The following is a 13425-nucleotide window of genomic DNA, read 5'->3' on the forward strand; positions in this document are numbered from 1 at the left end:
TACCTAGGCTAACTGTAATATTGATTTTGTCTTAATTGGTCAAGTTCAGTGGAGTTGTCCTGGGGGATGATTTTATTTTATTTTATTGAAGCAGATTGAATATTAGAATGCCAGCACTCTCAGTTGCAAAGGTATAATTGCTGGGCAAATCATGGTATTTGCAGGCTAATAAAACAGTCATTTTTAAGGCATTCCCTGAACCACATCCAAGAGTGAATTAAATGAGACAATGAAGCTCTTTTCGCTTATAATACTGAAAAAAACAAGAGGTAACAATAACAGTTTTATTGGTCTAATGAGTTAACAGCGACTTCTTTCATGATCAGGCAGTGATTAAATTGTCCAGCAGGTGGCTGGCATTCTCCAGCAGAAACCTGCAGCTTCCATACTATTACTGTAATCATTTAAGCAAGCTTGCTACCCTCCTACAAAGCAGGGAGAGTGTTGACGTCCAGAGGTTCCTGCCTATAGGATCAGAGTCTTTAAAAGAGCTGTTCCCTTCCCTCACATTTAAACCCAGCCTACAGCTGCAGGTTCTGAGAACCGGAAGAGACTGGGAAATGCAGTTTGACAGCCACAATCAAAAGTTTTTGCAAAATGTAATTCATGTAATTCAGACTGAACTCTGCTCAGAAACAGTGTGCTGATGCTGAGAATTTAACTAGCCTGGATTCTGAAAATGCCTTGCGTCTATTTGTCTCTTAATTTGGTAAATGGCCTTTTAGAACTGAGTAATACGTATTCGCAAGCCAAATGAATGAGAGGGAGAAAAGTTCAAGGATCAAACTGATTCCAGATTATGGAAATAGTTCTGTTCAGTGACTTTTTAAAAAAAAATCACACAGTGATGTATGAAGTTCAATCTCTTCTGTCTATTTAAAACAAGCATACAGCAAGAAAACTCAACTCAAGCAGCTTTATGTGAGGATTTTTGAACAAGAACATTATCTTCCAGTAGAACTGAATTCAGACAATGGCTTCTGAAGAGTGTTTTCTTCTAGACTTGGAAGTGGATAACTTTATTCTTTGCAACATCTCCATCAATCAAAGTGCAAATCTTTCCATCCTGAGTGATGATTGGTTCTACCCAGGTTTCCTGTATGCTATTCCAACTATTTATGGAATCATCATTTTGATAGGACTTATTGGCAATATCACTTTGATTAAGATATTTTGTACTGTGAAGTCCATGAGAAATGTTCCTAATTTGTTCATCTCCAGTCTGGCTTTAGGAGATCTACTCCTCTTAGTGACCTGTGTCCCTGTGGATGCCAGCAGGTACCTAGCTGATGAATGGCTCTTTGGTCGGGTTGGATGTAAACTTATCCCCTTTATACAACTCACTTCAGTGGGGGTGTCAGTCTTCACACTTACAGCTCTCTCAGCAGACAGGTGAGCTTCCTACTGAAAGCCTGAAATGTGATCTAGACTTTTATGGACCCACAGGCCATAAAAGGTACAAATGCAGATAGGTAAAATATATACTGTTGCCAATCTAACATAGTAGATTAATGCAATTTCAGTTTATTTCTGGTGTTCATGCCTCCAAACACAAATGTTAGTGGGGAAGTTTTCTGAGGCTACACTGAGTCTTTGTACAGATTAGTTAACATGGTCAGTTTAATTTAATGCAAAGAAAAATGATAGCCGATTAAGATAAAGTTATAGCCTGGTGAGAAAAGTATCCATTAGTGAAGGATAATTTGTCCTAAGGCAGTATTACAAGTTTTTTAAATAAGATGATTTAGTCACAGGTCTTTACCAGGTCATATTTCAAGAAGTATGAAGAGACTGAAGTAGCAATTTACTATAGGTGAAATCATTTCTCTCTGATGGCTCAGCTTTCACACAGCTGATTTCATCTGAGGCAACAGTTTATCACGTATGTTCAAAATATTCAAAATTAGGTGCCTGACGTTAGGGACCTAAATCTGTATCAGACACCTAAGTGGTCTGATTTTCAGAGATCCTGCCCTCAAAAGATTTGCCCTGGTTCACTGATTTGCCATTATCTAACCAAAACTGATCTGTGCTATAATTTCTGGCAAACATGTTTTTCCAGTTAGTGTTCAGGTTATCTATCTATCTATCTATCTATCTATCTATCTATGTTTGACTTCTTAAAACTGCTGTGAGTGTAGGAATCAAGCTGTTTTAGATTTATGTAAAGCTTTTTGAACCAATTTTATAAACTTTAGTTTTCAAAAGTCAACAGACATTTGAATTGTAATATTACTTGTAAGGATACAGCCTACTTTTCTGATATATTACAAGAATTCACTTGCAGTACAGCTCTTACATAAATGCATGCCTATGTCAAACAGCCCAGACTGTCTCATTTGCACTCTGGGCTGCAGAATTGAAGTAACAGATTAATGAATAGTGCTATACCTGCTTTAAGTTCTGAAACCTCACAAAGGTACCAACTCTGCCAGTAAGAAAAATAGTGTCCGTTTTGTTCTGCACAGAAAGACATTATGGATGGTATTTTCCTATTCATAAGGAAATCAAATATAAGCTGCTGTGCGAAGATAGAATTAACCATGTGCCAGTCTGGTTGGGCTTTCCTTCAAAAATCACTTCAAATATTTTCATTTCACTGTAAAGGGAGTTTACACATCGACTCCTACATATGCTCTGTGGCTTTAAAACAAACAAACAAAAAAACCCAGTCCATGACACTTCAGAGCACGGTTGGATGTCAGTGGGAATGGAATACAGTTTTGTAGTCACAGTGATTCGACGACTGTATATTAATGCACACATAAAGACACCATTATCAGTGTCAGTCCTAGATAAAACATACACCTTAATGAAGCCAATACTCTCGCTGTAAGAGAGGCGAGAAAATGAGCAAAGCTATATCAATACACCAGAACAGATCCTGCGATCCACCTGTGCTCTTCATTTCTGTGTGACAGGCAACAGGGCTCTTCACCTAGCACAGCTCATTTGAGAGGTTACTGAAAAGCAGGGATCTGTCATGATAGTATTTTTTTCTCAAGAAACTATTGAAAACTAGTATCCTTTCTATGGGTTTAATATAAATCACTCAAAACATGTCAGGAAAAGAAGAGTTCACTGTAAAGAACAAATTACACCAAGGGAAAGATTTGTTGCTACCTAATCACTTGCCAGTAAAAGCAAACAGTGCAGATGTTTTTTACTGTACAATCAGTGAACACAAGCTACTGCTGGAACAAGGGAGCTGAACAGAAAACTGCAGCTGTAGCAAGCTGTTTTCCAGAGATTGAAGCTTTTAATTTCAGCCCCATTTGAACTCAAAGCCATTTGCCCATCATGCTGTGCTGATAGTTGAAAATTGCACCACACTGAAATGTCATTTTGGGAAAATGACTTAAGGAACTAAGGCACCCTTCTTTCTGGCACAACCTGCCCACTCTCTGAGGTAGATTTTGAACTCACTGTATGAGGCTGTATCCATGGAACTACTATTAACCTTAGAGTGAAGAAACTTAAATCCTGTGCATCATACTGACACTGTTCCTTTAATGGCCTTTTCTGTTTAGTTTACTAAGATTTTTATTTTGGTTATTGTCAGTGCTGCTGGGACAATAAAGTTGCAAAAGAACAGGGGGTCACATTGGCCAGTTTGCAGATGCTCAGTAATATAATGTTTATTTTCTGGAGACTGTCAGCTTATGTTCCAGAATCCAATTAAAACTTACAGAATGGTTTAAAAAAAAAAAACCATCTCTCTAGACTCTAACCCTCATGGGCGCAAAGAAAGCTGTCCAAGTGTGAACCACCTGTAAACCAATGCAGTGATCTCTGCCTGAATCAGCAGCCAGACTGAGATGGTAGCTTTGATGTGTATGAACTTTGTCATTCATCTCAGTAAAGTGTTGACACTTAAACCCAGTGATTACAATTTCATTGTTTACTATGTCAGAGTTGATCCAAGTATGTTAGGAAGGACGAGGAGGGTCATATTTCTGAGGAGCTGCTCAATCTACTTTGAGCGGCATCCAAGCCCCACTAAAAGTGAGCTTAGTCCACAGAACTCAGCTGGGCATCTGAGCCCCACCAAGGAGGAGCATAGCCCAAGGATTCCAGCAGGGTATGCCGTCCACACGAAGGGGAACCAAGTCTGAGGGGCCCCGTAGGGCATCTGATGGTCACTAAGGGGAACTCAGGAGAATCTGAACTCCACTGCCCTGTTATACCAAAGCTGTGGAGCCAGGAGAGCATGAACATCTGCACAGCCTGCTTTTATGTCTCCAGTGGAGGGGGTTTGTCATAGCATCGCAAACTTTTTTCCCCAGTTCATCTTTTGCATAAGAGTAAACTCAATTCTAGTGTACCTCAGGCACCACTGGCAAAGTTGCACAGTGTGTTGACAGTTAGAAAAAATACTATTATTATTGTTTATTGAAGTAGTGCCTAGAGGCTCCAATTAGGGATCAGAGCTCCAGTGTATTAGCTGCTGTAAGAACATATAGTAAAAATAGAGTCCCATGCCCAGACAGCTTACAGTTGTATCTTACAATCTAAGCACACAATGAGAAACAATAGGTAGAATCAACAAACAGATTCGGGGGGGGGGGGGGGTAGGAGTCACAAGGTAGCAGTGAGATGAGTATGATAGTATAATAAGCAGTAGCCACAGCACCCCATTGTGTAGGCATCATGCAAGAGGTGAGTTTTAAGGAGATTGGAGAGAGGAGGGTGAAGTGATTGGGGAGCTGCTGCCTTGCAATCTTGCTCTGGTATTTACATTAAGCTAATTTGATATGGAAATCAGGGATAAGGAATAAATAGGAAAACCCAGATGTTTGACCATAATGACTCTTTAACCACTGAGCCACCACACTATTTTAAGTTCCTTTTAGTAGAGAAACCAGAAGAGTTACAAAAACCATAATCAGATTGAGTGCCACATAGGGTGACCAGATGTCCTGCTCTTATAGGGACAGTCCCGCTATTTGGGACTTTTTCTCACATAGGCACCAATTACCTCCCACCCTGTCCCGATTTTTCACATTTGCTATCTAGTCACCCTAGTGCCACAGAGAATTTTATATATTTATTTACTCTACTGATTTTAATTGCCAAATGCACTGAATTTATCAGGCAGGAAAAGTTTAATGAAAGTACAATGTAGAAGGAATGCAATTTTTAAGCTCAAGATAAAATAATTGAATGAGTTGATTCAAGTCAATTTAACATATCCTGAGCTCAGAGGAAGAGAGCATCCCAATTAGCAGAGTCCATGACAAGCTTACTGCAGCACATGGCAATAAATAACCCTTTAACTTTGACAGCCCTACACACATACACAGATTTTTTTGCTAAGTGCAAAGTGAAATTGTTATTTAATGACAGTAAGAATGATGGAAACTGCAGGAATGAAATGTGACTTTTCTTAACTTTTTTTCATTAATGAAAAATTAAAGTTTGTATTTTATGGGCAAATGTTCATACTTCTCTGGTTTTCTGAAGTTAATTTTAACATCAATTAATCCATGGTTTCATCACCTCATGTGATCGCTCTCATGTCTTTCCACTCTGTTGAAAAATCCATTCCACCAGTCTCCAGTTAGATCTGGAATCTTTAAGAAACAGCCCACTCAAAAAAATGCCACTCATGATAAGCTTTCAATGAAGTGTTCTTCCGTGAAAGGTCATTTTGACTGGCTTGGAGATATTTGTATTTCCTTTTGGCTTGGTAGCACCATTAGTTTTATATTTTCTTTAGGCTCATTCTTCCTTTTGAGCCTGTCATAACGAAGAATGAACTCACTAGGACAGTGGCATGAAGTTTGTGATCTTTAAGCAGTTTGTTTAGCATTCTCTAGAAAGGATGAACAGAACTTCTCTGATGAGCGACCAGTTGTGATCTCAGTCCACAAAGAGACGCAGTTCAGCAGTGTAAGAAACAGAATGTTTTAAATCAGGGGTGGGCAAACTTTTTGGCCTGAGGGCCACACTGGGGTTGCGAAACTGTATGGAGGTCCGGGTAGGGAAGGCTGTGCCTCCCCAAACAGGCTGGCTCCCACCCCCCTGACTGTCCCCTTCAGAACCCGTGACCCATCCAACCCCCCCGCTCCTTGTCCCCTGACCTCCCCCTCCCAGGACCCCTGCCCCTAACAGCCCCCCGGGACCCCATCCTCATCCAACCCCCCCGACCCCCATCTACCCCCCGGGACTCCCATGTCTATCCAACCCTCCCCCCCCACTCCCTGTCCCCTGACTGCCCTGACCCCTATCCACACCCCCACCCTTAACCGCCCCCCAGGACCCCACCCTCTATCTAACCCCCCCTGCTCCCTGGCCCCTGACTGCCCCCCAGAACCCTCTGCCCCTTATCCAAGCTCCTCACCCCCTTACCAGGCCACTCAGAGTGGCAGGAGCTTGCAGCCCCGCTGCCCGGGTAGAGCCAACCACACCGCCGCGATGCCCAGCAGGAGCAGTAAGCCAGAGCGCTGGTGGTGCAGTGAGCTGAGGAGTGGGGGAGAGGGATGGTGGGGAAGAGGGGACAATGGGAGGGGCTGGGGGCGAGCCTCCCTGGCTGGGAGCTCAAGGTCTGGGCAGGACGGTTCCATGGGCAGGATGTGGCCTGCGGGCCATAGTTTGCCCATCTCTGCTCTAGAGGAACAAGCACAGGACTAGGAGCAATGAATTCTTGCTTTCTAACGGTAGATCTGATGTGGACTTCCTCTGTTGACATAACTGTGTCACTTAATCTTTCTGTTGTAGTTTTCCCATCTGTACAATAGGGATCCTACCACACAGAGTGTTTGCAAACTACCGTATGAATGCTAAACTTCACTAACATACACACAAACTCCTCCAGTGATCTGCCCTCCAGGGACCTACAATTTATTTAGACTATTGAACTGTCACTTGCAAAACTTCTGGCATTGTTAGCAGCTATGCACAAACACCAGGACAAAGTTCTGAGCTCTATTTCTCCTAGAGTAGGAGACTAGGATGGGAGCTGAAAAGCCCCTACCCCTCCCCCCAAATTGAATTGGTTAAATGTGGGTGTACCCTGAAACAAGGGTTCTCAAACTTTTTCTTTTGGAGCCCCCCCCCAACATGCTATAAAAACTCCATGGCCCCAAGGGGGGGAGGGCGCTCTGGGATCGGGGAAAAGGGGCTTACGCCCCATTGGGCTGGGGGTAGCTCAGGGCTTTAGGCCTGCAAGGTGGGGGGCTTGGGGCTTTGTCCCCATGGGGTTGAGGGCTCCGGGTTTCTATCTTGTGGGGAGCTTCTGCCGAGGCTCAGGTCTCCGGGCTCAGGGATTCTGTCCCGTGGGGTGCCAGGGCTTGGGACTTCTGCCCTGTGGGGCAGCTTCTCTCAGGGCTTGGGGTGCTGGGGCTCCTGGCTTCAGCCCCACAGGGTGCTGGGGCTTGGGACTCTGGGCTGTAACTCTGCAATCGGGGGCTCAGGGCTTCAACCCCGGAGGGTGCTGGGGCTCAGGACTCCGAGTGACAGCCGTCAGGGCTCAGGACTCCAAGCGGCCCTGCAGGGTGGACCCCGTAAAAGGGCTTGCAGTCTCCCAGTGGGCCATGGAGCTCCGGTTGAGAATCACTGCCCTAACGAATCATCTCACAAACTATCCGCTAAACCCTTAAGCCCAACCTGTGAATAATAGTGTGATCATAATAAACAGGAATCAGTTAAATTATAGGATGTGGGGAAACTGTTTTGCTAGATGAGATGGGGCATGCTACTGACTCTTTACTGTTTATTTATTCTTTGTGTTCCAGTAAAGCCCAGAGGCCCCAATCAGGGTCACATCCCCACTGTGCTAGGTCTGTACAAACCAATAATAAATTATTTAGCGCATAGACTGTTTAAAGAAAAGACACAACATTGGAATGAGACAACAAGTGAGGGAGGGGGCACAAGGAAGAGGTAACAATAATATGAACGTGTTGTCAGGTTGGCTACATTGTGCACACATCTGCTCAGCTGTGTTGGGTATGAGCAAGGAAGGTTGTATCCTGTACAGTTTGGCTTTGTATCTACCTGGGTGGCTTCTGGTTTCCTTTGAGCACTTCAGGGGTGTAAGGGCAGATAGGAAAGCGCTAAAGGGTGTGGGGTATTTGAAGCTGTGCTCCATGGCCTATCAGGCACCATTGCTGGGTACAAAAGAACAGGAAAATAAGTCGTGGCTGTGTGGTGGGAGAGAGATCAGGCTAAAAGAGGCTTGGTGAGTCCTTGGAGAGAGAGTGTGTATGTTTTCTAAAATCTGTGAGTGAACGCCGCTGAAGGAAGGCCGTTCATCAGGGTTATTGTCCTGTCTTGGCAGAGGACAGGAGTTTTTGTAATAGTGTTTATTAAATCCCACACAAGGACCGACTTTGTCTGCTTGGGTGTATGCTGGACACAGCTATGTGGCGAGAGCTCACACGTGTGACACTGGCCCACCCAGAAAAGTCAAAACTGTCTGTGTAGGTGATGCTCTGTGAACTAAGAAAAAAGGCAATTCATTTTATTGTCCCTGTCACCGGAGATTTCTCTGTTGGTTTGTAAGAGTTTTCCCTCAGAGCATGAGACTGACAGGCATTTCACTTTTTTTTATTTAAATGAGCTGGGCTGCCATGCACTGAACACGCACTCTCAGTTTTTCACAGAGATTGTTAAAACAAATGTCAAGGTTTTCATGCAGTGAGTTACAAGCCTTTCATCTTCCCAACATAATCTTGTTTTCACAAAACACAGGAGGAAGAAGTGTAGTTGCAGTGAGTTTGCAAATGGCATATTTATTTTAAGCATTCTAGGACAATTTCAAATGGAGGTGCGGACCCCTTTGGAAATCTTAGACATAGCCTACAGTCCCCAAGGGGTCCACAGACCACAGGTTGAACAACACTGTTCTAGATTATCAAGGTGTTAATACTGGCAGAGTGCAGGGTTGTGTGCCACTCAGCTCTTTCAGAAAACTGCATCGTTATAGAATACAACAGCATTTGATAAATTTATGTGCAGGAGTTGCAAGCATACAGTGATGGGCTAGATCTACAAATGGGACTCAGGGTCACCACTGCAATGTCTAACTTTAGGTGCCCTGACACCTGATGGACTCCACGGCCCAGAGTTAGGTGCCCAGGTTCCCTATACAATGCCTGGGAGAGTTAGGCACCTGAGACTCCAAATTCACAAAGCCCAGCATGCTAAGTGGGGAGCTGTCTAAGCTAACCAATAGGAAGATGAGGGGTGTGGCCCAAGCTCCACCCCTCAAAAGGACTTGGGCAGCTTCCTTTGCTTGGGATTCTCAGCTGTGAGCCCTCTCCTGAAGTGAGGTGCCTAAGCCATATCAGCCCTTTTTCACAAAAAAGTGAGGAGGTAGACCCCCATCCCCATAGACTAATATTTGAACACTCTCTCAGGCTGTAGGAGACCTGGGTTCAAGTCCCTACTCTGCCTGATTCAGAGCAGAGAGCTGAACACAACTCTCCCATTTCCTGGTTGTGTGCCATATCCACCAGACTATTAGGTATTGTGGGATGGGGCTCTCTCCTGTTGAAGCTGTTCCACTTAGTATAACTATTGATTGAGCATGAGAGTGATGCTATGCTCCAATGGTGAGGGCATCCACCTGTGATGGGGGAAAGTCAGGTTCAAGGCTCTCCTCCAATACTTATTTAATTATTTATACAAAATGGAACAGCTTCAGCAGGAGACCTCAAGATATCCAGAGCCCAGAGGTTCAGGTACTCTCCTAAGAGGTCTGGGGTCAAATTCTTGCTCCATGTCAGACAAAGAGGGGATTTGAAACTGGTTCTCCCACTGAGTACTCCCAGTGAGTACTCTAACCACTGGACTATGGGGAGTGGAAAGGGACTTCCACCTGTATTTTGTGGTGGCATGTCTGATCTGGTAGGCATGCTCTATGGTGGCCCCTGAGCAGTCCTCCCATATTGGGCTCTGCAGGCAAGGTAGGTGGGGAAATGCCTAGTCTGAGGAGCCTGCTGGGACTTGGGCATGCACAAGGCATCAGACCTTAGGTAGCTGTGCAACACTGGCAGAAGTGTAGGTACCTAGGGGACTTTTCTTGGTGGAAACTCAGTCAGCGATGGGAGTTTAGGTGCCTACTGGATTAGGCGGCAGCTGAGTGGAAGTTTTGAGGATCAGAATTTTGGACTTAGGTGCCTAAAGTGGTAGTTAGGCACCTAAATCCCTTTGTGAATCTAGACCTTGGTTGTTTACAGTTGAAGACAGTAGTAGCTGCAGTAGTTCAGGGCTTTGAAAATCAGGCTTGAGGTGTCTAAAGTTGGGTACTCAAAAATTGAGGCTACTTTTGAAAACGTTGGCCCTAACACTTGGCTTTGTGTTGTCTTGGGCAGCAGCAGAAATGGAGTTAAAACTCAGACACACCTGACTCTCTGTCCTGTGCTTAGACTATGTTGTGTCCCTTACAGTAAGTGTGACTATACAAACAATGTGTGCTTCTCCTATGTACTGTTATAGCAGTTTATTGATCTCAAGAAAACCATGGAAGGAAAAGAAATCCACATCCTTTGGGAAGATATTTCCAAGGACTGAAAATTAGAGAAGCCAGTCTCCTTACCTGTTGAATTAACCTCTCCTGCTCCGTGTAGGCATACAGCATACTTTAGTAACTATATGTATAATACCAGAAGAAAGGGTAATGCCTGTAGATCCATTCAGCTGTCCAATTTTATTACTAGTGGACTATAGTGTCTACAGTGGGATTAAATAAAACATGCCACAGGGAAATAAAACCACAATGTGGCTTGCTTTTCGACTCAGATTGGATTTCCATGCTATTGTTTTAAAGGTTTGATCTTTTGTGGGTGAAAAAAGCTTGAAATCATTTTTAGCCTGGGTTATAAAACTTCAGTGTGCATCTGGGTTATGAATGTATTCCAGGCAATCTAGCAATAACACTTCATAAATTTGTATTGCTTCCAGGGCACTAAAGCACTGTTTTCAGATAATCTGCTTGTTGTGCTATAATTTTCTGTGTAGTAACGGGAAGCTTTTGAGTAAAGTCTGAGTAAATCATTTTCTGGAATAGCAAAAGATTGCCTGTTCAAAGCTATGAAAATTTGCTGAATAGTTCCCTCACAATTACTTTGTGGATTCAGATATGAGAGCTCTGAACCTGAATATTAACACTTCCGGTTCAGATAAGAAAATCTGAACCTGCTGAATGGCATAGGGTTTGATCCAACTTCTATTGAATTCAGTGGAAAGTCTCCCTTGACTACAGTGGGAGTTGCATTGGGCCCTTAATTAATTGTTTCCTCGTGATTGCTTTTGAATAGTTCTTATTGTGCTGCATGCACGGTATACATGTAGATATGCGTATCTCTTTTGCTTGATGTACAAAATCTTACATCCTGTGTTGATTTCCACTGTGTCAACACAATACAAACTCTTATAACAGCCGTGGTTTTAGTTTGCATTAGCTCAGCTCCCTTGTCCATCTGCATGAAGAAAAACAGCACAAACAGCATGAGCTTTCTTAATGTTTTGATTACACTTCCAGTTACACCAGATGGCCTAAGCATGGTGGATCCAATTCCATTATCAGAAACACATACAATGGGACTTGTGGATGAAAATCTGAGGGCAGAATTGCTGCTAATGGGCCAGTGTGTGTCAATATTTAAGCAACAGCGGATTATGGGTGGGTTATTGTTTAATATTTGATGTTTTTAGGCATTACTGTAACACAGTCAGGAACCCTGGCTCCATTCTGCTAGGCACTGTCCAGACAATTACCAAAAAGAGCCCTGTTTCTGTCCCAGGGATCTCACAATCTATACATCAGATGGAACACAACAAGGGATAAAACAGAAAAATAGGATGTAAGTGAATTGGGAGGGTGAGCTTTCTGTAAAGGGAACAAGTGTTTGTGACAGATATTAGTCATGGCCATCAATTTACCACTGGAAGGCACTTGTGCCTGGATCCACAAAGGGATGGAGACATTGCAACGCTCAGCATCGCGGCACCTAGAAAATCCAGGGACAACATTACAATGCACAAAGTCTGAGCTAGGTTCCCTATACAACAAATGGGGAGAGAGAGGCACTGTAGAATGAGATCCACAAAAGCCAGCATAGATAGCAAGGAGTTACCTAAGCTAGCCAATGAGAGATGCCAAGAGAAAGGGTGTGTCCTAAACCCTGCACCTCTCTCGGACTGAGTTGCCTAAGTCCAGGCTTCAGGGAGGTGCCTATCTCTGCTTAGTGTTCCATAAACCAGAACCCCTCTCCTGGAGTCAGACAGTTTCAGCACCTAAGTAGTTTCTCATAGGAATGACTTAGGTGGCTGCTTCGTACTGCACAAAACAACTGCTCCACTGTGGATAAATACTTACAATAGTCTGTGGGCCAGAAAGAGTGGGAGTGTCATAAATATAAAGGGAAGGGTAAACACCATTAAAATCCCTCCTGGCCAGAGGAAAAACCCTTTCACCTGTAAAGGGTTAAGAAGCTAGGAAAACCTCGCTGGCACCTGACCAACATGACCAATGAGGAGACAAGATACTTTCAAAAGCTGGAGGGTGGGGGAAACAAGGCTCTGTGGGTGTGTGTGATGCATTTGCAGGGAACAGAAAGGAATGGAGTCTTAGAACTTAGAAAGTAATCTAGCTAGATATGCGTTAGATTCTGATTCCTTTAAATGGCTGAGAAAATAAGCTGTGCTGAATGGAATGGATATTCCTGTTTTTGTGTCTTTTTGTAACTTAAGGTTTTGCCTAGAGGGATTCTCTATGTTTTGAATCTAATTACCCTATAAGGTATTTACCATCCTGATTTTACAGAGGTGATTCTTTTACTTTTTCTTCTATTAAAATTCTTCTTTTAAGAACCTGATTGCTTTTTCCACAGTTCTTAAGATCCAAGGGTTTGGGTCTGTGTTCACCTATGTAAATTGGTGAGGATTTTTATCAAGCCTTCCCCAGGAAAGGGGGTGTAGGGTTTGGGGAGGATTTGGGGGGGAAAGACGTTTCCAAGTGGGCTCTTTCCTGGTTATATATCTGTTAGACACTTGGTGGTGGCAGCAATAAAGTCCAAGGGAAAAAGGAAAATAGTTTGTACCTTGGGGAAATTTTAACCTAAGCTGGTAAAAATAAGCTTAGGAGGTTTTCATGCAGGTCCCCACATCTGTACCCTAGAGTTCAGAGTGGCGAAGGAACCTTGACAGGGAGCGAGAGAGTGAGTGATTCCGTAGCCTTGTGGTTAGAGCACCCACATAGGATCCAGTCCCTCTGCACCAATCACTCTTTCATTGTTTATCCAGCGGAACATCTTCAAAAGAAGAGACTGAGGAAGCTCCAACATTGGAATATCTTATAGTTCAGTGATTAGAGCAGTCCCCTGCAAGGTGGGAGACCCCCTTGTTTAAATCCTTTCTTCCCCCACTTCCAGAGAGGGGGGGAACTGAATCTGGGTCTCCCGCATTCCCAGGGATGGC

General features: G+C 43.7%; 1 protein-coding gene across 1 annotated transcript in view; it reads left to right on the forward strand.

The window, feature by feature from the left end:
• The first annotated feature begins 505 nt into the window (after positions 1 to 505).
• The window catches only part of GRPR (gastrin releasing peptide receptor), a 37091-nt gene continuing 24171 nt past the window's right edge, over positions 506 to 13425 (forward strand). The window contains exon 1 of the mRNA XM_048861688.2: positions 506 to 1392. Coding sequence (XP_048717645.1) covers positions 974 to 1392 — 419 coding nt within the window. The 5' untranslated portion in view covers positions 506 to 973. The remainder of the gene's footprint in view (positions 1393 to 13425) is intronic.

Source organism: Caretta caretta, chromosome 1 (assembly GCF_965140235.1).
Source record: "Caretta caretta isolate rCarCar2 chromosome 1, rCarCar1.hap1, whole genome shotgun sequence".
Taxonomy (NCBI): Eukaryota; Metazoa; Chordata; order Testudines; family Cheloniidae; genus Caretta; species Caretta caretta.